General features: G+C 47.2%; 9 protein-coding genes across 9 annotated transcripts; 4 read left to right on the top strand and 5 right to left on the bottom strand.

Moving 5' to 3' along the window:
- Positions 1–1,758: 1,758 nt before the first annotated feature.
- On the bottom strand, positions 1,759–3,962 carry F4813DRAFT_343366 (cyclin). The gene has a single exon (XM_049241527.1). The coding sequence runs from the start codon at positions 3,465–3,467 to the stop codon at positions 2,322–2,324; it is 1,146 nt and encodes a 381-aa protein (XP_049104032.1). The 5' UTR covers positions 3,468–3,962; the 3' UTR covers positions 1,759–2,321.
- A 4,744-nt stretch (positions 3,963–8,706) lies between these two features.
- Positions 8,707–9,569, top strand: F4813DRAFT_343378 (uncharacterized protein). The gene is made up of 2 exons (XM_049241528.1): positions 8,707–9,177; positions 9,228–9,569. The coding sequence occupies exons 1-2, from the start codon at positions 8,728–8,730 to the stop codon at positions 9,384–9,386; spliced, it is 609 nt and encodes a 202-aa protein (XP_049104033.1). The 5' UTR covers positions 8,707–8,727; the 3' UTR covers positions 9,387–9,569.
- A 2,217-nt stretch (positions 9,570–11,786) lies between these two features.
- F4813DRAFT_343384 (DUF500-domain-containing protein) lies at positions 11,787–14,149 on the bottom strand. Its single transcript, XM_049241529.1, has 5 exons — positions 14,105–14,149; positions 13,474–14,045; positions 13,280–13,383; positions 12,223–13,187; positions 11,787–12,163 (listed from the first exon to the last, which is right to left on the bottom strand). Exons 2-5 carry the CDS (start codon positions 13,508–13,510, stop codon positions 12,100–12,102), a joined length of 1,170 nt encoding a protein of 389 aa, XP_049104034.1. The 5' UTR covers positions 13,511–14,045; positions 14,105–14,149; the 3' UTR covers positions 11,787–12,099.
- Positions 14,150–14,253: 104 nt separating this feature from the next.
- Positions 14,254–15,249, top strand: F4813DRAFT_97135 (uncharacterized protein). The gene is made up of 2 exons (XM_049249096.1): positions 14,254–14,715; positions 14,786–15,249. The coding sequence occupies exons 1-2, from the start codon at positions 14,581–14,583 to the stop codon at positions 14,942–14,944; spliced, it is 294 nt and encodes a 97-aa protein (XP_049104035.1). The 5' UTR covers positions 14,254–14,580; the 3' UTR covers positions 14,945–15,249.
- A 161-nt stretch (positions 15,250–15,410) lies between these two features.
- On the bottom strand, positions 15,411–17,516 carry F4813DRAFT_343392 (ArfGap-domain-containing protein). Its single transcript, XM_049241530.1, has 2 exons — positions 17,217–17,516; positions 15,411–17,152 (listed from the first exon to the last, which is right to left on the bottom strand). Exons 1-2 carry the CDS (start codon positions 17,332–17,334, stop codon positions 15,555–15,557), a joined length of 1,716 nt encoding a protein of 571 aa, XP_049104036.1. The 5' UTR covers positions 17,335–17,516; the 3' UTR covers positions 15,411–15,554.
- Positions 17,517–17,805: 289 nt separating this feature from the next.
- On the top strand, positions 17,806–19,232 carry F4813DRAFT_343395 (SelR-domain-containing protein). Its single transcript, XM_049241531.1, has 2 exons — positions 17,806–18,254; positions 18,329–19,232. Exons 1-2 carry the CDS (start codon positions 18,023–18,025, stop codon positions 18,700–18,702), a joined length of 606 nt encoding a protein of 201 aa, XP_049104037.1. The 5' UTR covers positions 17,806–18,022; the 3' UTR covers positions 18,703–19,232.
- Positions 19,233–19,445: 213 nt separating this feature from the next.
- On the top strand, positions 19,446–19,910 carry F4813DRAFT_384787 (uncharacterized protein; the record flags this gene model as incomplete). The annotated part of the gene is made up of 1 exon (XM_049246147.1): positions 19,446–19,910. The coding sequence occupies one exon, from the start codon at positions 19,446–19,448 to the stop codon at positions 19,908–19,910; it is 465 nt and encodes a 154-aa protein (XP_049104038.1).
- A 1,557-nt stretch (positions 19,911–21,467) lies between these two features.
- F4813DRAFT_97170 (phosphoglycerate mutase-like protein) lies at positions 21,468–24,033 on the bottom strand. The gene is made up of 5 exons (XM_049249097.1): positions 23,574–24,033; positions 22,653–23,467; positions 22,451–22,594; positions 22,003–22,382; positions 21,468–21,932 (listed from the first exon to the last, which is right to left on the bottom strand). The coding sequence occupies exons 1-5, from the start codon at positions 23,707–23,709 to the stop codon at positions 21,737–21,739; spliced, it is 1,671 nt and encodes a 556-aa protein (XP_049104039.1). The 5' UTR covers positions 23,710–24,033; the 3' UTR covers positions 21,468–21,736.
- A 641-nt stretch (positions 24,034–24,674) lies between these two features.
- On the bottom strand, positions 24,675–26,436 carry F4813DRAFT_378451 (C2H2 type zinc-finger-domain-containing protein; the record flags this gene model as incomplete). Its single annotated transcript, XM_049245335.1, has 2 exons — positions 24,675–26,208; positions 26,285–26,436. The coding sequence occupies 2 exons, from the start codon at positions 26,434–26,436 to the stop codon at positions 24,675–24,677; spliced, it is 1,686 nt and encodes a 561-aa protein (XP_049104040.1).
- Positions 26,437–26,531: the final 95 nt, after the last annotated feature.

Here is a 26,531-nt window from a genome sequence, read left to right on the forward strand (position 1 = left end):
TCCTCATTACAGTCTTTTGTCATCGCCCTTACCCTTTGAGGCTTGTGACTCAACTCTTAATAGCAAACACAAGTCGCGGCGGAGTACATAATCCATCCTAACGTGGCTGTGCTCTCTATGCAATTCTTCCTGCTTCCAACGCGACGAGAAGCAACTTTGCATTGAGGCCAGCTTCATACTGATGACCGGTGATTTCAATATGTTTGTTTATGACGAAAGCTAGGGGAGGACACGCTTCCTAGGCCGCTCTATCGGCCGCATGGCTTCGTCAAAATAGGGGCGCGATGTGCAATAATGCAAACAAATCCTATTCCGCGTATCCTTGATGGCCCAGACGATGAAGACCATGATTCCAGGGACTGACATCCTAATGACTCTTGGGAAGTGGATTAACTTAGTATTGCTCTCTTTTCCTCTCCCTCTTTGAGTTCATCGTGGAGTATCATCTAGGCCTGGTATTCGGTATTGTCCGATTATATAATTAGGATAGAGGGAATTGGCGGATTGCAACGAGTAGAAATCCACCAATTCCCACTGAGGCGAAATACCGATCCATGGGACCAGACAATCATGCCGCCCAAATAGGCGAGTATACGTAGATAAACCCAGCTCAAACATAGATGGATTTTTCTATACTCGGCCGAAATATGTGCATTGGCGCATCTTGTCGTTGAGGCCGAATTCTTTTCACCTACTTATCCCATTTCGTGCGATGCCTCCCCCCTCCCCCTCCCCCTCCCCCAAAAGAGCTATTTCGCGGCTCCTCGAAACGCGGAAGGATTCTTCGAGGCCTCTCAACGGTTTCGAGAAGCTTCATCTATTCACCTAGGTCATCCTCATGAATTTCCCCATACAAGGACTAGAAACCCATCGACCTGCCTTTCTATTCTTCCAGTTCTCCTCTACCCTAATATGGCAGTGTTTGTTTTGCATCTCTCGACTTTTGTGGAAGTTGAGGAACCCCGGCCGCGGAATTCTGCGCGCATCCGCTGTTGGCTTGTGCGATGAGGCCTGCTCACCGTGCCACGCCGTCAGTGCGTTTATAATACTCCACGTAACTCCAGGGCTGGATTCCTCCCTCGCATAACACCAGCTTGACGCGCGCTAATACATGCAATACGTACATACACAATACATAATTCAATACCTATACAATAGTTATATATTCTAAAAGTGGCACAGTTGCGCAGCGATGCGCCCAGGTGCTAACAACATGCCTTCCACTCCCACGCGTCAAAGGAAAACGCCAAGTAATTTCATTTCGCTGTACGAGTATATAGAAGCACCAACTATTAATGTCCTAATGCACAGGTAACAATAGGCTATCGATATTTCCAGACGACATTTCAGGTGCATATGTTTATATACTACTACGTCACCATGTCATAGGCTATAGACCCCAACCCCCCAGATGCACCTCTTACCTATTTCTGGAATATTTGCCGCGGCATGGGATCAGACTACAAATACCGGCGGTCCTGCGCTGAGGTAACGGGTCAGTGCAACCGCACAGACATTACCGAGAGGCGAGTTGATTGATAGGAAATTATTAAGAAAGGACCGATGCAACTAAAACGATCTTGCATATGTAAAATTCTATAAGTGGCATCCAAATATACCTAGGAATTAAAAATGATTAGAAACGTATTATGTACACCCTCTAGCGCTTATTGGGCACGAGTTTACTCGCAAGTACCTAGGTTAGAGGCGAGGAAATATAATCTACGGCTGTGGATCCTGCACTCGTGTGCCGCCGTATCTTTGCCGTTCGTGTATTAATTGTATTAATCACTCTAACAATCACAGTCAAAGAAAGAGGCATCCTTTTACCGAATGTTGAATTTCCATTTCAGTAAATTAGCTAGCTATTGGTCTCTCCGTCGGTCGAGCCGACAGATCCCATCAATGCTTCGATGTCATTAACAATCCCAATACCCGTAGTACCCAACCCATGAATTCATTTTTTGCTTCCCCTTGAGACCCGGAACTCCAGTGATCTGTATATTCCCCTTTATCATTGTGCCCCACAGGCAATCAATGCCAGAATGCATGCTACCATCCGCCACTCTTCCGTAGTACCTATTATGCCCAAGCCCGCCCTGTATCGCACCTATTGTCCCCATCCTATTATTAAGAAATGCTGTGCGTGTAGGTATAATGACGACAAGGTTCCACCCACTCTATGGGGAAAGCGGCAACAGTAGAGGTAATAATTCTTCAACCTCTTTTTGGCGTCTTAATACCGCTCGTGACAATTTGCGCCTTTATCCAAAATCCGTAACTCCTGGCTATAATGCACCGAAGCAAAACAAATGAAATAATTATCGTGAAGTGATGCCACCTCCGAACATGCGGCCCCACACGCCCCTTCCGGTCCTCGCGCGCTTTGTTTTAGCACTGCCGTCCTGAAGAGTTCGTAAATCATCCGCGCTAATCTCATATGGAAGTAGCTGCTTGGCATCCTTGCTGCGGTATCCCCTAAGGCGAGCCGCTGGCTGCGGCATGTCGAGGACCACTTCGACGGGAGAATCGTAGAGCGAGCCGTCAACGTAGGAGACATATCCGTCCCCCGGCTCTGATAGCGGTGTTGAGGACCGCGAGTGGTGCAGGGAAGAGACGGAAGAAGCGTAAGAACTGCCACTGCTGCTGGCTGACGAGCTGTAAACCAATCCTGGTGGCGTAGAAACATCCTGCACCATGCGGGCAGTCTCGTAAGGTAGCGCAGCTTGCCTTGATCGTGAGCTGTCGCGTGAGCTCGGCGGCGACGGGAGCTGAGTAGCAGCCCACTCTTCGGCCTCTTGTTGCTTCCGTAGCTTTTCCTTGCGCTGCATGCGACGGGCGTGCGAGGCCTCGATGTTGTCGCGGATGGGTGCCAAGAAGAGGTCCAACTCGCGATAGAGGTCCTCTTCGGTAATGCGCAGCTCCCATTCTAGTAAGAATAGTAACTGCTTCTCCATCAAATTAACTTCCGTCCGGCTGAAACCGAAGCTGTAGTTATCAGTGTTTATGTGGCTGTAGCCAGCCCAGTGCTTGTTCTTGGGTGAGCTGTCGTTAAGGTACTTCGCAGAGAGAATGAGCGCAGCTAAGAAAATCCGGTGGGTCGTGCATCGTAGACCCTTGGCCATGGGCTGCAGTCGAGACTTTAATCGTGTCAAGTAGACCAGCGTAGACATCAGAGTGGGCACCTGCACGTTTGAAGAACGGACTAGTTGTGTGATAAACTCTTCTAACGTCGGTAGGCTGCTGTCGTCGCAGCGGACAGCTTTTGGTGATGGCGTTCGCGGTGGTGTAAGAGATTGCGACTTGCTCTGAACTGGCGGGGGCATCATGGTGGGATCGCACTGGATGACATCGCGTGCTGCACGGGCCAGATATGCGATCATCGCCGGGCTTACTGGCTTATATACAAAGTGCTCAAGAGCGGCGGCGTTGAGCTCGCTCATAGGTATCCTAGATGTCGAAGACATTATGTGTGATGTGATGCGCGTTGCTAAGATGAAATACCAAATGTGACGATATCCGGCAGCGACTTGATATATTCCCAAGTGCAACAGCTAAGGGAAAAATAAATCCGGGGAAGCAGAGACGGGTGTGGTGGACAGTTGGTAATATATTAAACAACAACGGCGTATGACCGGGATGTTTGGTTGTGTGAGTGTGGAAGTATGCAATAGGATGGAGGATGTGGAAGGGTGTATCACGAGGCGGAGCCTATGGTCATATCAGACTGACAGACTGACTAGTAGGCGCAACGCTGAACGACCACCTAATTCCCACAAATTACTGTGAAGGGGTACGTCTGTGTGTGTGACGTGAGGATGGTCGAGGCTGAGCCAAAGTATCTAAAGTACTGGGATACCTGGCAAGATCGACGGCTGACGTGCCAAAAGACTAAAGTCAACTGGGCTTGGCTGGACTCGGAAAAGAAATGGGTATGTACCCAAATTGTGTCCCCAAATTGTGTCCCCAAATTGTGTCAGGGGTTATGTTGATTAGTGCAAAGCCTACTAAAAAGGAGGTGGCAGCAGCTAGTGGCAGGTGCTTGAATATGCAACTGCTTGTGCGGGTGCCTATGCAGGGGGTAGGAGGGAGGGGTCAGGTTCCCTATCTGGACTCCGGATTTGACCGGCAGGGGAGTTCCCAGTTGCCTAAGTTGAACCTTCAAAAGTGAAGGTACGTTACTTGTTACTCGTCCGTAAAGCGGGACTCCCGGGTCTGCCTCGGAATATCGGCGCTCGCTTCGTTAAAAGCTGTTAAAGCTTAATGAACTGTGTCTCGCCTCTCTCCGGACGTGGAGCAGATGGAATCGAATCGTTGCAAATTGCAAGATTCAATTAGTCGCAATATATTATTCTTTCCTTTTCCTCTTATGGATTAGGACTGGGATGATGAATCAATTGCCGCTTGTACGCGTAGTTGATATGTGGCTTCACTATTAAGAGTGGATTTCCTTTTTTCCCTTTCAGGTTGTCGAATGCGTATCGATGCCGTACCGATTGCGCAGACGATTTTAATGAAGATTAGTGCCTACGGTGCTTACGTGGATGTAGCTACCAGAAGGCGTTGAATAAGATCGGAAGACTGCCGAATATTTTGTAGGCGATGGCTCAGTTAACTAACCGGCTAGGCTTGAAAACTTGTGCTGCTCAGTAAAGAGTGGCGAGGGTGCAAAAGAAGGCAAGGTTCCCGAGCCGGCGGAAGACCTGGAGACTACTAGATTGGTTGGGAATGATCGCAAATGTTCGACTAACTCGAACCGCAAATAACAAGTGAGCCTTGTGGAGGAAGTCCTGGCAAAAAAATTATCTCCGGATGAGATGTCTTGCGTAGGCTGAATGGCCGTTGATGTGAAAAAAGACTGACGAATCTCTGGCCGTTTGCTGACGACTAGTGAAAAAGTGGCTCCCGATGGCTCCGAGCCTTAAGGCGCAGTTGGTTCGAGGTCTGGCGGGGTCTTATAAGAGTTGAATAAAAGACTTTTAGATGGATCGAGTCACGAGGACTAGTAAGATGACGCGCAAAGCCTCGTAACACTAGGAAGTGAATAATAATTCAAACCAAAACACGAAAAACTGCAACTTGTCGTCGGGTAGCGGTGTGACTAGCTGTGTCTTGTACTAGACTGTGTCGTGTCTTGTGTCCCAAAATATTACTTGGGTTAGGCTTGGGTTAGGGTGCAAGGCAAAGCCTGATATATAATACGATCTACCCAAGTGCTTTTTTATTATTAAGACCCGGGGGAGGGGGCAACTTTGTCGATCCTGTCAAGGAGATTGTCGTAGAAAAGAGGGGCTTTTCAAATGGTAGATTGAAGATATGCGATAGCAATTAATTGCCGAATAGTCCTGTTTGGGGGGAAGGCAATGATGATGATGATAGACTAGCCGGAGTCTAGAAGTGGGTTTCGTATCGTCAAAATCTCGTATCGGTCGTCAATGTCAACGTGGGTAGCTATCTGTCGTAATGATAAATAATCGGTTCCCTTCAATACTGTCGAAACAAAACCACACTTATTCCACACGGTGGATTTTCTTTTAGGCTGTCGACTAGCGGTGCTCTATATGATGAAAGGGAAGACTGATGGAAGGGATCTGGAGGGGGAGCAAAAAGGAGTGTGCGTCTTCAGATCTATATCTACTTTTTCTTGGTCACCTTTATACAGGGGGTTTTCTAAATAGGGTTCATATGATGGGAATCGTAGGTTCAGGCAAGGTATGCCATGTACATAGTGTACGTATAGATGGCTAGAGATGGCCAGAGATGGCCAGGGACCCAGTTCAACAACGTATCTTGCCTATTCGCTTTGTCTATTCGCCCCTAAGTTGGGATGTTTACAAACGTAGACCCCAAAAGGCTGGAGTCGCGATGATGTGAATGGCTGGCGGCTTACAACTCATCTAAGACCCGCCCGCCTACAGTATGCGCCCGCATATTCCCTTAGATTGAGACGGGTTGGGAATGACGGGAATGATAGAAGCGGGTGAGTGGTTCATTGGTGTAAGTGGTTCAGAGCTTAAAGACATGAAACAAGCGAGAGGGGTCGGGACTTAGGAAAGACTAGCGTACTAGAGGAGGCTAGCAGGCCAATCGCCCAGGGCCCCTGCCACAAGAAACAATGTAATAGCTGTGTACTACATTACCTAAGGTAGATAGGTATTGTAGATACATAGGTACAGGTACCTACGTACATATTGTAATAGCGCCTAGTTAGCGCTAGGAGTACCTGAAGAGGGACCACAGGCATTCGTCAGTGAGACCTTCAACATGCACATCGAGGTTCCAGTTAGCGCAATCATCTAACGGTACATACAGCCCAGGGTTTGCTGTAAGCCAATTGTTCAGTCCCTTTCAACCAATGGCTATAAACCATCCATCTTAACTTAGAATCGAAACAGCCCAGACAAACCACGAGCGAATGATGGATGGAGAACTGGTCGCTTCCGTTGCGACCTTTTCACCTTTTTGCATGGTACTTTGTTATACGCGTGTCTTGACAGTTGTCCGCACGTTTAACCATGTTTGTTGTTAGTATGTATGAAAATGAAAATGAAGATGAAAATGAAAATGGAACTAAACAAAATAAAAATAATGACCTACCAATGGACCTGCGTCGAGACATGGATCTGGGAAAATAGGTCAAAAATAGCTTACCGCAGTTACACCTGACCGAGGCCAATCAATCTTGCATAACAAGAAATAAGATAATATACCAAAATATAACTCGACCTTGGTAGAATATTGATTCACTGTACTCCGTTCATCTCGAAGATATCGTTGTCTATCTACAACATCTGCAACATCTGCAACATCTACAACTTGCTATGTATCATCGTGTTATCGTGTGTGGATTCGAGATCGACCTCGAAACGAAACGAACATGGGTTTATCACCCCGGGTCTTCCCCAGTTTTCTGTTCTTCGATGCCCAACTTACATAGTACGTGGAGAGGCCCTTGTTTGTGAGATCTTTGACCGACTCTTCCCACCTCCCACCTAGGTAAGACTTTGATGCATCTTCAAGCAGCGAGGTGTGCATATCGATACGATATCGTCAATCATCAATAATTGGTGGAATGCATCACCAGGATGAATAACACGATTATAGCCAATGGCGTGCTCTATGCGCTACTACGTCGTGGCAAGGCCCACGCAAGGGGCAAAGAAAACATTCCAATGACTAACGATAACATTATCGCGAGTGGTCTTGTAAACCGGGCCTGATATCGTTGCTACCATCTATAGACGAGCTCGTCACTCCGGCCCCTCCTATTTCCCTGCACGTATGTTCGTTTTTGATGATTTAACTAGGTTAGGTATCTCTTAACCCAGGTAGTTGTGGATTCAAATATGACTTTTACAAATATGACTTTTACGTATGGTATGGTATGGTATGGTATGGTATCATGACATAAAATCAACATATTAGTCGTGTTCATACATTGGGATTTACACATCTGTGCAGGCCCCTCCAATATCATCATTATGTATTTCCTAATTTGGACAATATGTCGCTGCTGTGGCGTTTCAAGATTTATCCGAAATCTCACTCCTACCCCTTGAATATCAAAATCGACATCACCAGTGACCACCAATATCGTTGGAATGAAGTTCCCCTCCAGTTAGTACCTAACTCCTTGATTAGGGAGGGGCTTTTGTACATAGATAGTTTTCCCCTCAGTCCCCCCCAAAGCCACACATTCTATCACTCAAGGTTCTTACATATGGCCCAGATGGCCTGGGGATGTTTTATCCAGCCCTAGCCAACGATCTTGGCCAGTGTCACAAGCGACAAAGCCCAATCACAATTCTCATAAGCATCGTCATCATCCCTGGTCTCCTAATTACCGCATCTCTCAACCAGGGTATTGATGAACGAACGTCGCGATGACTTGGCAGGCAGTAAAAATGCATACATACAGACATATCAACAATATCAGGTCATCGTATACATAGCACCCACAAGATTTTTAGACTAAAATGATTCGAGTATCCAGCAAAAAGAAAAAAGAAAAAAAAGAAAAGGAATGCATCGCATTTGACCGACAACTCTCAAGACTATACGCCGCACTCGGGCCGATCCATCCACAGCAAACCTTGCAGCTTTGAACAGAACTGTTCGGGCCAAGACTTCACCGCCGTTCACCAACATCTGAAAGACAATATATTTCCGCTTACAGCTATCCGTAGAAGGAAGCTGAAGATTACTGTACGTGGATACCTACTATATATGCATGTATCTGCTATAACCGTCCGTATTCCTGCCGGATAGCTGCCGGGCTGGAAAAGATGCAGGGACCAGAGTTACTCAAGTTCGGTCATTGGTTGCAGCCGCCTCGAATCGAAACAACCCAGGCCAAGTAGACAATCCAATGATGGAGAGTGCTTAGCCATTATACGGAAACTAGCAGTATTTCATGCCGTGTGGCTGATGAACCTAGATGACCTAGACCCCTTATTCTCCGGACCGGTAGGGATTGGTGCTCGGTAGACCAAATGGGAGGTGCAGATGGATCAGCCACGTATTCCGTACATCATGCCTCGGCCTCGCGAGGCGATAGACAGCGCATTCATACATAGTACATACATATTAACTAGTATGTATGTATGTTACTTAGGAACACATAAACAAATGAGGAAATCAAAAATTAATCTATCGTTTACACGTTGCACGTACAGTAGCTATTGCCCGCAGCTAACGGACGTGACGTTGCGACGATTTAACAGAATTATGCCTTGGATTAGAATAACAAAATCCCACCATCATGGCCTGATGATCTCAGCTGCTCTTACATCTTCGGCAGTATACTATCTATATAGGGAAGAGCATCGGTCGGAGGTTTACATCAAAAATGGAAACCAAAGGTGTGGCTCACGCTCTACGCAATGCAATCCAATCATCCCCTCAGTCAGCAGTCTGTTGAACCCTCCCCCGCTGAAGAATCGTCGATCCTCTTCCCCAAGCGGGAGCCAAGGCTGTGGCTTACTGCCTTACGATGTCTTGCGAGTCCCGCTTGGGAGGGCCTGTTCTGCTATTGTTCATCCCAACTCGGGCCTATCAATACCGAGAGCATCAGTTGAGCCACTGCATGTCGTAGAATTCTCCATGTCCGATGATATTTTAAGCTTGCCGCGTAGTAGATGGTGTAGTAGATGGTGCGTCGATGCCCCTCGTGAGTGGCTACCAACAACTCAGAAGCCACACACATGTAGCTGGGACGACATACCTACTGCATGTATGTTTCTCTCTGCCACTCGACTCAACCCGTGATTGCTCCGCTCCACCTATCGGCCGATGTACATACACACACCGCCGACACACTACACCCAAATGTTGAATCTCCGGGTGATTACATCACTGCAGCACTGGGGCATAATAAGCGACGATAATATTAACTGTCTCTCGCTCTGACAAATAGCCATTCCAGAAGGTCCCACCTCAGTCCCTCCGGCTGAGCTGCATGTCTCGACGGAATGGAAGGGCAGACTAGGCTTAGGTACGTAGTAAACAGGTTTGATCTCGCGTCTGTGCGTCCAAGTATCGATCACCGCGATCACCAGCTTCAGACAATAACAAAACAATCCAAAAGATATGCGTACGTGTCTCTGAAACACACAACATATGAACACGAGTCTGCTACGCTAGAAACCAGTGCGGCACAATGCTTCCAAACGGAGGCCTGGCGGCATTTTCGAGGCTGAGCCGGCTGCCGGCTTTGACAGCAGCAGCGCGCGTCTACCGGCGTATCATACCGCGGCATCTCTACGCGCCTGTCTATCGCCGGAAAGCAGCTATCCCGCCCGAAATGCTCCGTAATTAATCCAACTTCATCTCCCCTTCCGCCCCGCCTCGTTTCAGCAAGCGCAGTAAACAGATGCTTCCGGATCATTTCATTAAGCGCCGCGCTTCGATCCCATCTTAGCTATGTACATTAGGTATGTACTTAATACACGTACGTGCGCATGGAGCTTGCCGCCGAACCCCAGATTCCAGATTGTTTATTACCTAGGTAGTTATCCATACTGTTCCTACATATGTATGTATCCGGCGGGCGGATCCGCCCCCGGTCTATGCGCGCTTAATTCCCAACGGAACCAATCACGTAGTCTCCTTCGGTCCAAAAATAGCATCCCGCGCTTCCCCCTACGCAAGAGTGCCGGCGGTTCTAGTATGCTATGAAAAGCAGTGAAATCATTAATATAGGTAGGTAGAGTTGTAAAAATGGGCTCTTCGTGCAGACACCCGGATCCCTTTACCCGGCGACGCTCCGCTTCTTTACCCTCGGATATCTTCGCTGCCGGCAGACGGAAGATGCGCCTCCCGCTGGGCGAAGGTTGGTAGTCGTGCGCAGCATGTGGGAAGCTAGGTACATAAATATAGCGGTACGCGTACGTGGAAAATAAACGCTACGCGGGAGATGTCTAATGTATCTCGACGCGTCGCTTTTGTAATCCGAAATTAGACCCGGAATAGCTTAAGAAAGTAAAGCGTTGCGTAGATCCGCAGTCACATGCCTGCATTAGGTACCTATGCATAGTCTCGAGGAAGATACCTACAGGAATTGTATCGGATTTGCCATGATAGTGCCGGACTTATGAGTACGGATTTATCTACCTAATCAGGCTGACCTAACATCATATCGAGGAGCGACGTCCGGATGTCATGCCGTAAAAGTGGATCTCACCCGCTATCTGCCGATTGAGGCACGGCGGGAAGGCCGAATCTCGCTCCTATCACAACCATAAGCAAGAATTTCTACGTTCCATTGTCCTGAGATAGTGGTTTTCATAGTAAGCCTAATCGATGCAACGCATTTAAGTAGTGAGCCTTAGAGTCAACCTTGAGTCTAGACTTTTTCGAAGTTCTGAATGTGCTTACTTATGAAATTATTTACGACGAAAATGTCACGAGGTGGAGCAAGAAACATGGGGAAAACGAAGTTGTTCCGTAAGGAACTCTAAGAAAATTTTGAAAACCTATGGCTATGTATATTAAAAGCATCTTTTGTTCTAGATGTCTCATACAGAAGAGATCATAAGCATAGGTCAGACGAACGGTCGATACCAAGTCGGAAATGTTATATATTACCTAAAGTAACGAAATCAAATATTGGCAAACTAGAATTAATACGTCGAAGTATACCTCACTTGTAACTATTCTAGTAATATTTGTAAAATCCCGTACGTGAATAAGACAACTTACCCATATAAACCTAGTTAATGTCTCTCACCCTACGCAGCCCAGTGGTCTAACCTAAGCATTTAGCAGGCTGCTTTATTCATAATGAAGTTGAAAAATTATATAGGTACCTAAACACCCATATACAGAAGGTATACATACATGAAGCTATCCCCTAAACTAGCATAAAACAACACCGCCTTTAGTAATCGGCGGAGTACTCAATGTAGCGTTTAACGCGACTTATTAACATAAGGGGAAAACTTGCGATATGCCCCTATAATAAATACGATGGGCCGATTTAATAACGTAAAGCCAGTTTCTTTCCTGGTCCCTTTCCCTTAGTCACTTTCGATCTATTAATATTGAAAATAATAGAAATGCTGTCTTATACCAGTTTGGGGGAGAATGCTCAAAACATCGTACATCCCTATAAGAAGTAAACTGTGCTAGAATTAACAAACTACTTCCAAGGGGTTTTCATCAATCAAACTGCAAGTCCACCTTACTTATAAACATGACTACTACTAACTCTGTGAGATTACCTATTCATTCTCTTTCACGACGAATCATAGTTTCAGCAGTATGTGTCACTACACATCACAGCTTTCCATCAAAACCATTCATTTAGTCAAGACTTTTATTAGACTATTCTTAAACCCATATTTACAACGCTTAAATTGAATAGTAGTGCGCATCAAAATCGTTGATTGCAAGGTAAAACACCGCTTACACCAAAGTTAAATCATAAAACCCTATGTGGAGAATAGAATCTAGGTATCTCAAGAACGAGCCAGGTATTTCTTAAGCAATCTCATAACTGCCGTCCTCCTTTCCTGTCAGCCCTTATCACGAATCCGAATGCGCCCATCCCATGTCTAGCTGATCTTAAGAAGGTGAGCTTGGAAAGCCCGTGTCACCTTTTTATTCCTTCATCTTGACGTAATTGCTGGGGAATATGCCATGTCTTGAGCCGATCATGCCAGTCCTAAAACTATGTATTAGTACCAAGGCTTTAGTGAGCCGTACGGGCTAGTATGTTCTTACCACCAATCATTAGCACTATCAGTCTTTTTTAACACTGTAATAACATCGCCCTTTTTGAAACCCAAATCGCCCGGCTGGTCCGGTTCGAAGTTGTATAATGCAACGGCCTCATTCTTCTTCATTAAAGCCTGCTTACTTGTGAAATTCGGTTTCGGTGCCGCGGGTCTACCGGGACCGACCCGTCCCCCTTCTGAGTAACCACCTACAGGGGCTGAGGCTCGAGCGTTCACGGTGCCGGATCTAGCCAGGCTACCACCAGCGGCCGGTCGATCGTACACGTCGTCTTGCCATGTATTTGCGCGCTTCGGGGCACCGAACTCTTCCTGACCATTGTTATGCTGAGGTTCGCCGTAAGCACTCCCTCGTTGGCCATTCCATACTACGTCATCATGGCGATCTTCATAAACTGGAACGTCATTGTACATGGAATCGTCCATGGTACCTTGGCGCACGCCTGCAAATATTCTGGAATTGAGGACGGACATTAACGGCGCGGCTTGCGGTGGCGGTCGTACGGAACCTGTAAGGAGTTGTGCTGCTGTCCAGCGCTGACCGTATAACTTTTCGTTCGCGTCTCGTCGTTCCACAATCGCCGAGCCCTCTAGAGATACTCCAGCAAATAGACCTTTCGTTTTGCTATAACTGAACACACCCGCTACACTCCTCAGAGATGCGGCACCCGCGGCCTCTGCGTTTCTGCCTACCGGTCCTGCCGCTATAGAGACATTCCCACCTAGTGTAATAGAACCTTGCTGGGAGAAGGTTTTAACGGCGTGAGAATCGTTGAGAATAAAGACGAAATCGGTCAGTTCGAACCCGATCTGGCCACCGAAGCCGCCACCCGCGGTGATGATGGCCGATGGCGCAGACCACGTGCCGTCGGGCAAGCGGGCGACGACAAGCCCAGAACCAAATCGTGCAGACCCGAGGAAGCCGGCTTTGATGACAGTAAGGATCGCAAGGCCCTAAATATTTGTAAGCTACGACCTTTGCATATACGAATCAAGATAGCATCGCTCTCGGACGCCTCGCCGGAATGCGACGGTAGCTCACTCACTTTAGCATTCGCTAGGACCGACGGAGGAATTATCTTGTCGGGGCCGAACGCTTGGCGGGGATCGATGAAAGAAGTAAGAATCTTGCCACACTTCTTGCATTCCGCTATGGGAAGAGTGTTAGCATTTACTTTATAATCGTAGTAGCAAGTACCCGATCGCGCGAGAATGCGCGTATTCGTAGCTAGAAACTTACACGCCATAGACGACGGGATAGGGTTGTTAATACCCATCTTGAGATGGTTCTTAGTATCTCAAGTCGGAAAGCAATCTAATCCGGAAATTCCGAGTTTAAAGCCTTCTTGCAACGGTAAGGAATTAGGTATATGATGGTGAGTTGCAAACACCGACTGCGGGGGTTAAACTCGTCAAGTTAAATTGGACCTGTTGAGAAGGTGATTTTAAATGACACAATGTATTGTTAGGAGTATTGTTAGGATATATGAATCTATAACGCGCAACTGTTGCTACCTTATCTTTTGGACGTGGAGAGATGAATAGATAGGTACCTAGGTAGGTAGGTAGGTAGGTAGTAAGTAGGTGCCTGACTAAGGCTGGTATGTAATATTTGTAGGTATGAAAAACAACCAATATTAATGTCGTCAGCTGCAGAAGCTCTGCCACCTCGGCGGGGCAGGCGGCAACAACGGCAAAGCTCCAAGGCGCCAAAGACAACGCAAGGCTACGCACACAACCTTAATATGTATGCATGTAGGTACCTAAGGTACCGAGGTAGTACCTGACATAAATATTTGGGAAGGTACACTACTAGCATATACTTAGCGAGTACAGAATGATGAGGTCAGAGTTAGGACGGCCCCACGTACCACGAGTAATGAATTCCGAGCTGCCAGGCTGCTGGAAGCTAAAAGCTAGGTACCTAGGTAAGCTGGGGTAGATGCTATGTAATTCAAATGGCAGACGGTACCTATTGTACAATCTTGGTACCAATACAACACTGCAAGGATCCGCGGCACAGGGCTACATATCTGAATGAGGTAGAACGCTAAAGTCACCAGCCACAGTCTGCGTCATCTCTCCAACTCGCCTCCTTTTCTTGTCACGGAACCACCAAATTATGCTCCCGTTACAGCCGATTTTTGGGGTAAAAGAATAGCAATAATACACTTACGGAAAACAAAGACGACAATCAATCCTCGCCCACTCGGGGCCCTTGAGTATTAACGAACCTACAAGTAAAACCGCTCATTTCACGATCCTTTTAGCAGCGCATCGCAAGACCGAAAGAGAAAGCGGATTCCGATTCCACCGTGTTTCTACTACTTCAACCATCGAGATCAACATGTCGGAGGCGTACGAGCGCGAGCGTCAGAACAATGCGCGCCTGGAGGAGTTGTCCGCAAAGGTGTCGTCGCTGCGCGGCGTAACGGTGGATATTTACGACAACGCGAGAGCGCAGGACGTGATCGACAATACTGTACGGATGACCGCTTAACATCTATCTGCCCTTTAGGTACAAGGCTAACACTCAGCTTCGCATCATGTAGTCCGATACGTTTTCCTCCATGTCGTCGCAGCTGAAGGGATCCGCCGGTCGATTGGGTCGTATGGCAGCGTCGGGGAACAAGGTCGCTATTCTGAAACTCTCGGGCATTCTCATCGGCGCCTTTCTCATACTATACTATATCCTCAAGTGGATTTTCTGATTGATTACCCTACGGATGAGCACGTCAATATATGCGAACCGGGAAAAAAACGACCAAACTCTTGAGGGGAGCCAGGTAGGCTATTGTCGAATGATATGGTATACCATTAGTCCTTCACGCGAGCGCCGCGGATGTGGACCCTTTAGATTTACAACCCTTTTTGGATGGTGTAGGGGTTCATGAAATGAAAGTGGCGGGTGATTGCATTGCACTTGGCTAAAATGACATGGATACACACGACTTAAAGGCAATGCGATGGACCTGCAATCTGTGACGGCATGCCCAGACGGTATCGGCAGCAAGTATTTAATAAAACGGAAACACAAGTCAAATTATTGTTTATTCAATATGGAAGACTTGCAATTCTTGTAGCATAGCACAGGCGTTACGGATTCGGCCTTCTTGGTGTCAAGTAGGTTATTAGCGAGTAAGAATTGGTCCAATAAATTTATCTTAATTGGCTTTACCTTATGTGTAAAGCTCGTATTTGACAATTAGCTTTGTAAGACCATGCATAGCGAGCAGTCGTAGCGATGGCCAACTTAAAAATTGACAAACCAAACCCCTATTCCGTCTGATCTCCTAGCATACCGGGCAGCCGACCGGCAACTTACTGCCAAACATTAGAGAATAGATCATCACCACCAAATCCCCCACCAGGTTTTGATCCGCCGTTGTTGTTGTTGGAATTTCCACCTGTGCTACTAGTCCAACCTCCGAATTCCTCGTCCGCTGCCACCTTTGGGGCAGCAGTAAACCCTCCAGAGGTACCAGGCACTAAACTCTGACTAGCAAATGATCCGCCGGTATTGCCCCAGGCGCCAAAGTCATTACCGCCGCTTATAGGGGACTTAGCTGCTAATGGACTCTTGGGAGCTGCAGCCGGACTGGGTTCAGGAGCACTCCACGCATTCCCCCAGACATCCGAATTGTTAAATGCAGATGTGCTCAAAGAGGCGGTCGTACTTGTAACTGGCACTGGTGCGGGGACCGGCTTTGATTGGGTTGCGGAGAGGTTGAAGATAGAGCCAGTAGTTGATGAAGGTACAGGGGTTGGCTTAGACGGAGCTGGTTGAGCAGGAGCAGACCAGTCAAAGAGATCGCCCAAAGCTGCCGAAGAAGATTGTGTTGGTTTTGACGGAGCAGCCGGTGTACCAAATGCGCCGAAGCTGTTAGATGGCGATACTGAAGGCCTCGGCTGCTGCAGTACCGATTGAGCGGGCTTGGGGTCAAAGAAGCCACCCCCACTGAGGCCAGAGAAGGACGAAGCCGCAGGCTGGGGGGTAGATCGGTTGCTCGATATGTTCGATAGACTAGCAAATGCATCATTCTGTGGACTCTTCGGCGGTGGTACTTTTCCAAAACTCAAGCCAGCAAAAGCGTCTTCCAGCCCCCCACCGGTTGACTTCTGAGGTTGGTGTCCCATTGTCGGGGATTGCAAAGGAGATTGCATCGCTCCAAACCCCCCGAATGGTCCAGAAGAGGAGTGTGACGGCTGCTGTGGCGCTTGCTGAGGCCGTGGGGCCGAAGCATAGAGAGATAGAATAGACTGTTTGAGGTCAGGCCTCGATTGACTGCCTGTTCCACCCGCGTTATTCGTACTTGCTGGGCGCGGAGGTGCAGCCGGCGCTTCGCCGAAAAAGTCTAATCCCAGGAGAGAGTCTTTAGTGTTCACTGCTTTTGGAGGAGCTGGTGCTGACTTGGGAGGAACTTGTGAAGAAGCTGGGCCGGCGGTACTCGCTCTCGGAGGGATATCGTCGCCACCAATGAGATCTGCTTGGGGAGCTGGAGGTGCTATACCACGCGGCGCAGCTTGTTTCCCGACGGAGCTTTTCCGAATTGACTCCTTTCTGTCTAAACTTTGCTTCTCTTTCACGATGCTTAGTGGAACGTCGTCATCACCTTCAACATCTAGGCTCGCAGGATCTGGCATCGGCCCATCCATTACCCATCTCTTAAGTTCGTATTTGGTTCTGATGAAGTTCTCGATCTTTGCTTCGGAGGGGACATGGCCAGTAGCCAGCTTCGATTCCCAGTATTTGTTGGCGCGCGCATTGCCCCAATTCAGGATACTCTGTAGTTGCTCGTCTGTCCACGAATCCAGATCAACAGACTTGACTCGCGATATGTGGGTACCCATCCCTCGATGAATTCCTGAGCAGCGAATGCAGATAAAGACACCCAAGTTCCAGCTCGCCCATCGCGGATCTATAATAAAGCGTGAGTCCGGGAGGTCGGTATTAGTAGACGAGGCATATTTAAGGGGACACACGTTTATTTCGTTTGCAGTCGGCGCATATCTTGTTGGAGTCTAATTTCAAGAGACTCTTAATGGTTTGTTGATTTTGGGCTGCTCGTTCAGCAGCTGGGTTGGGAGGCCGTCTAGACATGGCGTGATCGTTACCGACAACGAACAGGAATATATGTGAAATATGCGAATTATCAAGTTGGCAACTTTGTGGACCAAAAGTAGAGGTATGGAAGTAGGTGGCTGGAAAGGGGTGCCTGAAAGCAGAGTTGAAAGGGGATAGTAATTGATCGTGTGGCAGTGATATGGAATTCTAAAGTGCAAGAATGGAACGAAGTGCAATGAATGAAACTGTGGCTTTCCTCGATTTGGTCTTGGTCTTAGTCTTGGCCTTAGTCTTGGTCTGAGCGTTCAAGTACCTACGTAGTTATTACATAATAGTACATGCCCACCTAAAGAGGTAACTGCCCGCACACTGCATATCGGAAACCGCGGTTTTGAATTAATCCGTTATCTTTGTTCTTGATATCTAACCGAGGACCCTGCTCATATGTATGCACATGTAGTAAGGCTGTGGGGCGCTTCATGCACTAAAGCATTCGAAGGCAGGTCGCTGACGACATCTGCATATGTAATTCCATCCATGTCTTCGGTAGCGCGGCTTTAAAGCATTTCTTATACTACAACTCATACTACAAACTCAACTTCCTCCAAATAGCGAAACCGTGATTCCAAATCATAGCATCAACTCTCACATAATTCTATAGTATAATTCCAATTATTAATGCCATCAACGGATATATAAACCTATTCTCATATCATCACAACTAATGCGATTATCCCAATTCTCCAACTTATTCCGAGCTTTCTTTGCCTTTTCTACCCCGACTAGGCTTCGTCCTTTAGCTCATCAATCACTACGCCACAACACAACACCATTGAAGTCTATGCCGACTATTCCCTTCATAGGAAGTCTGTTCGGCTCAAGCTCTAGCCAATCAAGCAATATGTCGTATCCGGACCAGAGAACACCTGACGAATGGCGCGCTGTTCTTACTAAAGGTATATCCGGGCTTCTCCCAGAATGAACATCGCCCCCATCCGCGCTCGGGCACTTACTAACTTACCCTTCCCAGAACAATTTAGAATTCTTAGAGAAAAGGGTACCGAGGCGCCAGGGTCTGGGAAGTACGATAAATTTACCTCCAATTCTGGAGTATATACATGCGCAGGTTGTAATGCGCCTCTATACAAGGCAAATCACAAATTCAAGTCTGGCTGCGGCTGGCCGGCATACTTTGACAGCATTCCCGGCGCTGTAACAAGGCATACTGATAGCTCATGGGGTATGGAAAGAACAGAGATTTGCTGCGCCAATTGCGGTGGTCATCTTGGCCACGTCTTCAAGGGAGAAGGATATCCAACCCCAACAGACGAGAGACACTGTGTTAACAGTATCAGCTTAAACTTCTCTCCAGAAGATAAACCGACTGAAGGAGGAGAGAAATAGAATAGGGTCAGTATCTTGGAAGTCATATTGAAATTCTCTCCTTGTTTTTAGGGAGTAAATATATAGTAGTCGAAGGTATAAGATAGATACGGCTATTCAAAAGCGATATTACTATTCGTATACTGCCTGTATTTTGTATGAATAGTTTAAATTTTCAATCTGGAGTATCGTGTGTCTTTTGCTGACAAGATTAGAGATAGGGGCGTGTCGGGTGCTCTTCCTGGGGAGCTTGTATAGCGTTTGGGCCTCTTGCATTCCCAAATATAGTTAAGAAAGGCTTATTCGGTTGCTGTCAACGGTCAAGGCTTTTACATACTTCTCACCACCTACCAAATCTTCATCTTAAAACTTAAAAGAATGGTGAGCTTACTCGTATTCGTCGTCTAGCAGTATGAATTATTTTGAGGATAATGACTAGAAACGGGGCATCGCAAAGTGCCTTCTGAATTTTATAGTGCTTGCAACCGTATAATTCTTATCTATGCAAAAAGAGAGAACTTCCGGGAGCAACTTCTGAACCTAGCACACTAATAATCATAATAATAAACTTTCATTTTGGTCCCAAAGTCCCAAAGCTCCAAGCCCTAAATCAGCCCGAGCTGTTTCTTGCCCTGTCTCTAAACAACAGAATAATTTTCCTTCATATAGGGCATAGCAAACCTTCCTCTCTACATTATCTATCCCGACTCTTAGAAGTCATATCTCTATTTTTCACCCAAACCAAACATACTCATCATTCAAATATGGATAGCCAAAGCAGAACCGCGACTCCGACCCCCAGTCCAACTACTGATTGGACTCCCAAACTATCTCCTACCACGCCCGATCTTTTCTTTATTCCTAGCAAACAGTCTCAGGTGAAAGATAGCGCTCCAGGGGCATCGGCCGAAAGCACTCCAGTGTCCTCGTCAGGTGAATCCATCGCAGACACTGCAGTATCGACACCGTCGCGGTCACAGCCATCTCCAGAACGACATGGTCTAGCATCGGCATTGCCAAGAGTCATTATTATTTATCAGAATGGTTGCCATTCGAGATTGCGCTCCATTTACGACAAGGAGGATCGCGAATACATCTACCATTACGACAGAGACGCGGATAAGCCGATCAGAATGGCATTTGTGAAAGGCCAAATCGAGTCCCTCCAGGATGTCCACACCGGTCGTTTCCTATACATTCGCGGCATCACACATAAAAAGCAAAACTAGGCGCCAACGACAGTATTATTCTCCTTACTCTACAAAGAAGCATTAGGTACTTAATCCTCCCCCCTGAAATGCTTGTGAGTCACCAATACGGCGTATACTGACTACACATCGATTCAAACTTTAGCGAATACAGTCATCAGCTATACTTTGGCTTGATATTTTATACTTCGGATGGAATCTGTCATTTACATGCACACATCGTGCGGACGCATTACGACTAGCATGGACCATCAAGCCTCGCATACCATCATATATTCATTTTACAATCACCCCAAGCAGTGAAAACTGGCGTTGGGGTTTGTTTTGGGGGGGATTGTTGATAGCACGAGGCCCAAGCCTATGGAGGCGTCAAAAGCGTTAGATGAATATGAATGGGTATTCGTTATTGCACATGGATATCTTGAACCTTTAACCATAGCCAAGCAGTTTCTTAATATAGCATTTCTTTTTAAAGTCTTTAAATTCTATAAAATCAAACTTAGCATGCGAAGATTTGTCTAGGCAAATCTAATCCATTGTCTTGACTTATACTTTACACCAGTAAAACTGACACCTATCAAAATGCTCACTAAGATCCTCACTTGAGCGATTTTCACTACTGCAGCAACAATTCCAAAGAGTGCGGTAACATTATCTACAGACTATATCTGGGGTATCCTTAAGTGGCAAGCTGGGCAGTCTCGCGGCGCCCCAACTGCACCGCTGATAGCACACTACGGCGAGTAGCTTTGATTATCCGACCTCAGGCCACTGATCTCGAGACGGTTTCGTAATTCATCTGTGCTAAGCATTGACTAGGCTTCAATGTATTTATGTCCGAGTACGGTGGCGGCCCGACTCGAGTCCCAACTTTTTGTGTGCATTGCGCTGGACATGCTGATGGGAAGCCCCTAAGTTCGGAGTACACGAACTGTGGTGTGGGAAAAGTCGATGAAACTGCCAGCGGCAAGACCTGGAGCCCGCAGCCATGTTTATTCTCTATTTCTTTCCATATATAATACTTATAACTGTTGAAATATAGATCTACCAGAATTATGGTAATTAACTCTAAATATTTTTAGTTTACCAATGACATTGGCAACTATTCGTTCTAATATAAGTATATAAGTACATGCCAAGATAAAGAACATACCTATATAATAGAAGTTTTCTGAATCTCTTGGCTCTGGTGAAACATTACAGCTACTAATCGGACTGGAACTCACGCAACTTCAGTAGGCACCACGGTAAAATTATGAGGCGGCCTCTCCCTTGCCCAGTCTGCCATAATAACGACAGTAGAGTTATGCCGTGTCTGACTATAATATAGAGTATACCCGTTGCTATACATAGCTCCTATTGGTATAAACAAAGTTTTCCCCGTATGATATTGATACAGTAACGACTTCCAAGATAATCTTATTTGTTGGCTTTGACCGTAACAGAAACTGATTTATCTCCAATATGCACTTTCAGTTGTGTCACTTCTGTTCGGCTGGAAGTTGGCAGAGGGGTGATGGTTTTCTTACTGTACGTACTATAGCTCGAACTTACAATCTTAGCCATCACACTATTACACACACTTAGATATTTGGCACTTAGGTATATATGACAGATCGTACCTTGCACGCGATAGATGTCTAATTGGGGGTTCTATCTACTCTTGAATTCTTTTCATTGCCCCAAAAGGCCGAAAACGACCAAATATCTCAGGTGCGCAGACTCCTTAACCGCCCAAATTACATCCGCAACGCGAACACAGTAATACTTCCCAAGACCAAAAAAGCCTCTGCCATCGCGGTGACCATTCCGATCCGCAGGCTACCAGGTGCCTGCGACCTATCATCCTAGCTATTCTTGGGTGCTCTACCGTTGTAGTCGACACCCGACTCGGCAGTGTAGTCGCCGAAGCAGTCGTAATCGTAGTCGATCTCGTCGATGCGGTCCTTGAGCACCGACACCACGTTGTCGAATGCGCAGAGCCCGTGCGGGTCGACAGGGCAGCCGGGGTGGGTATCTGCGACGGGGATGACGGCGTCGTTTCTAGGGAATCTATGAGCATATTTCGTTGCATGACAATATAGATATTGATGGAAAGTGGGGGGAGACTTACACGATGAACCTGATCTGCTTGGTAGGTTGGTAGGTTGAGCATTCGAGAACCTGAGTGGTGAAGTGAGTAGCGAATGGAACGAGCTTGCTGGATGAGAAGCTGTTCTCTCTTTGGTTTCCTTTGGGGTTCAGAGGGGGTCCTTTGAATAATGCCGACAGGTTGAAAGCGGTGAGGGTGTCGAGGACGACAACTTCGTGGGTGGCATCGGCATAGATGGACTGGTTGAGGGGGAAGTAGGTTGACGAGTTGTCGAACGTCTGGTTCAGGGCTGACCAAGCCTCTGGGTATTCACCTGTGAAGCGCGCGACGAATTCCTGTAGGTAACCTTTGCCCTGGGCAGCCGCAACAGGTGATCCGGGACCGTTTTCGTAGTAGAACATCTTGGATGGGTTAGTATACTTCGTTGCCAGAAAGTGGTGGGGAAGAAGGTCGATATGTTACGACATACAAGATCATAGTAGTACTCAAAGTTCAAGAAGTCCTCCTGGCTAAATAGTCCACAGAACGCAGAGTACCCAAGGGCATTGGTTTCATAAGCGCAAAGCTCAAGCATCGCAGTGATGTCGCTGGGAGTGAACTCGATACCGGAGACCTTAAACATATCAGTAACCTGTTGCTTCCTTTTATCTTGGAATATTTAGTAGGCTCACCTGTGAGTTCAGACGAGCAAGGGTGGCGTTGAAAGCAGTTTTCGCAAATTTCGAAGCCATGGTGGTCCCAATGCTCCCTCGACTAACGACATTGGCATTGTCGCAGACATAGTAGGGGGCACCCGAGTTATTCACGCCTGGTGCTTCTACAAGAATCTCGATGTTCACCTGATCCAAGTACTCAGGTACACCGAAGAAGCCGGCGGCGAAGTTCTCGGTAGACTTAACCATACGGTCCTGAGACTCGGTCCGGAAGACGGGAATAGTACCAGCTTCGGTAAAGTTATTAAGCAGGTGGCCGTAGAGTTGGCGGTGCTGAATACCGAGGAGAAATTCCTGGCTCCTACCGAACGGGGAAAGTAGTTCACCACCCAGCTTATAGGTCCAGTCGGATAAGAATGTTAAGTCACCCTTAACCTGCAGCCCTTTCTTAGTAGCATTCACAATCTTGTCCGCGAACTGGGCCGGCGCGGCGCCGGTAGTGGGGTATCTGGCACCATGGCGATACAAGAGGTGTACTTGAGTGACACTGCAGCCCGGCGGTGCGAGGGGGCTTGTATCTGGCAAACCAAAATCGGCAGAAGATAGGGAATACCAAGGTGACAAGTTGCCCCAATATTTGGTGATATCGAACTTGTCCGATGTCTCACTTTGGCCGTGAGGCTGCGGTGCGATTAAAGGGAACTGGTTCGTCGGTCCCCGATTATACGGATAGGCCGCCGCGGTTTGAATTGCGGCGGGTTCGGCACCTGTTGGTGTCGGTCCTGGGAACCCGACTTCAGCCTCTGGTGGGAAGAGTGCAGAGTCGGCCGAGGCTTATCTTTTTGTTAGGAACTAACCGACTACATACCAGGGTATATATTATATACATAAATATTATATACCTATGTAAGGTAGGTTAATGAGATTAGTAGTACGTACTGCTCGGTGGTGAAAAGAGGTCCGAAGTAGCTGAGCCGGCGTGAGGGGAGGCCGTGACAAAGGCGGTATCGTCAGCCGCGGTACTGGATCGAACCAGCAGGGCTGACAAGATAGCGGCGGTAGTAACAAGCTGCATCTTCTTGTCTTGGGACTTAACTAACCTACTACCTAAGCTCTAGCTGAAATAACAGGAATGCCAAGTGACGGGTTATTAAGAGCTTGACTAGAGCTGCCAAAGCTTGATTCTTATAGGTGTTGCGGGAAGAGCACGCATTATCATCGATTGGCCTATCAACAACACGGATAAATACGTGTGCTTGGCTATGCGCCCCTGGATGTTGATCCTTTCAATTAGGATAGGATCTGATTGTGAAATACGGGCGTTTTTGGTCCAATAAGAGGCACAGCATCGTTCCGATAGTGCGGAACGGAACCCAGCTGAAAAGGGACATATATGGGGAACTGCTTTGAATCTTGCATGGTATGATGATTTATAGTTAACTATGACACATTGACGATATGTTTATTTACCTGTTAACTACCTGTAGATAAACAGGGTTGGGTAAATATGTGTAAGTTGGTTGCAGAAAGAAGTGGAAATTTGATGATATAGGTTAGGTACATAGGTAGGTACCTAGGTATTAATTAAAGGAAGAAGAGCTATAATTGCTTCTTCTCTAACTAGAACTAGCAGGCGATTAAGGTTATATCATTTTACCTAGTAAGATCGGCCTGAATTCTCCCCGGAAGATACCTAGGATCAAGGTATCTTGTAATGTCATAAATGCCATTACTTAATATATGCGACACTTATCTACGCTACCCCGGTATTCCTCATATCTCGGACCGACGTCATATTCCCGTGCCTATCCCGAGTGTTAATCGTAAACGCTATCCCACACTGGGCGCTTGATAATTCATTAGACAGTATAAACGCAACGTTGTTTTTATTTTATTGTCAACTGCATGTTCTATATACCGGCTAGTTCGGTCTGCCAAGCTAAATTTGCAGTCGGACTAGACTACCCTTGCAATTGTTGATGATGGCAACACTCCAGGTCTGAGCTGCCCGCCAAGAAACTCCTTATCTTGTGTAAAATCTTACAAGATCTGGTAGTTGTAATACTTCTGGTGGTTGGCCTGCTTGCTAAGTGCCCATTCCTTTTGTCTCGCCGCCTTATGCTCTTGCTTACGGCTTCTCTGCTCGGCACGAGCCACTTCCTTCTTCTTCTGGTCTGTCACTCCCGACATACCACTTCCACCATTCGCTCGGCTTACAACGGCACCGTCACGCCCGCGACCTTCACGTCGAGAAACCTGGCCGTTGCTGTTCTTGGCATCGTCGTCAACTTCCATGGCATCACCCTCAGATGAAGCTGCTTCAATAGCGAGTCTCTCGGCACGTTCCTCGGCTGAAGGGTGGTTGTGTAGGTTCTGACGATAATACTTAGCCAGAGATCGGTGGCCCACCGCACGGCCTGAAGGAAGATGTAGCTCGGTATCATCGTAAAAAATGGCTCGATGTTTGTGAGCATGCGAGTGCCATCCATCCATTTGATGATGATGTCGCGGATCATGAGATGAGTGGTGAGGATGCTTCTCCAGCCGCTCGTACTGCCGATAGTGGTGGTCGACGGGAATGGGGCCCAGATCTTCAGACTTGCAAGACGAAGTAGAGCTGTCCGTTTCCCAGCCCTCATCCTCCATAATCTCGTCTCCATTTTCTCCTACAGCTTTGGCTGATCGTCTAGCCCCAAGCTTAGCTCCTCCGTTCTGCTTACCATCGTCTACTGACTCATCTTCCGAGTCTTCGCCGTCTGAGTATGTGCTTCTGAAGTCATAATAATCACCAATGTCAACCTGCTCATCTTCCGAGGTATAAGGTATCTTGCAATGACCCTTATCACGCATATGCGTTTGTACAGCAATTGTGCTATTCTTAACTTTCCCGCAGTACAGACATTCATGGAATTCTTGAATCCGCTGTTGTAATGCGCCAATAAGGCCATCCAGATCAACCAGATATTGCTTCTCAGGAATAAACATGCTGTGGATGCGCTCCATATGGACAACGTTTAACGGGACGGTTGGTGAGTCATAATTACAGAATAAGCATGACTTCAACGTAAGATTCGGAACCGGGGTTGAAGTGCCAGACGCAGCCTCGCTAGGATCTTCCGACACAGGATGTTGTCTCTTGTGCTGTGCCTCTGCTGAAGGATGGGGATTTGATGGGCGCTTGACTGGGGAAGGACGTTCTGTTAAACTAGCCTTTTGAATGCTTTCAACTACTTCATTAAACTCATCTTCAGCAACAGAGTCAACTTCCTCGCTGTTATTTGAAGGTACAGGGTCGCCGAGAGAAAAGGTAGAGCTCATAACGGAACTAGCGTCATCGTGATTAGGTCCCCGGTGTTGCACAGCTGCCTCTCGTGCCTTGTGTTTCTGACTCGAAATATGATTTCGGAAAGAGTTCTCGCTGTAGTAAGTCCGTTGACAGACCTCGCAAATTTGTTGAAATCCGGCACGATCGGCTTCAGCGCTGGTTGCAGCACGGGCTTGTAGGACCTTTTCAGTGAAGACCTCAGATGTAATTGGAGGCAGTGACGCAACGCGACGCTTAAGGTTATATCGACTATAAAAGTAAAAGCATGATACACGTTAGATTAATCATTCCATGGATGTAAAAGTAGACAAAGGGGAAAACATACTGCCAGTCACTCTTCATGTGACCTTTCTGTGTATCGGCAAAGCGGAAGGCTACTTGGCATGTGTTGCAAGTGTATTGATGGGAAGATGGCGCGGGTTCCTGCTTATTAGACAGAGCCGTGCCTGCGGGTCTGCTCCCCGTGATGGTAGCCATTGTGGTTGGGGGAACACAAATGAGAATCTTGTGATTTGATTGCAACGGTTACCGGAGTAGGTTATGACGAAAACCAATGCTTCTACGAAACACGG

Source organism: Daldinia decipiens (genome assembly GCF_022478715.1).
Source record: "Daldinia decipiens strain CBS 113046 unplaced genomic scaffold F4813scaffold_2, whole genome shotgun sequence".
In the NCBI taxonomy this organism is placed as follows: Eukaryota; Fungi; Ascomycota; class Sordariomycetes; order Xylariales; family Hypoxylaceae; genus Daldinia; species Daldinia decipiens.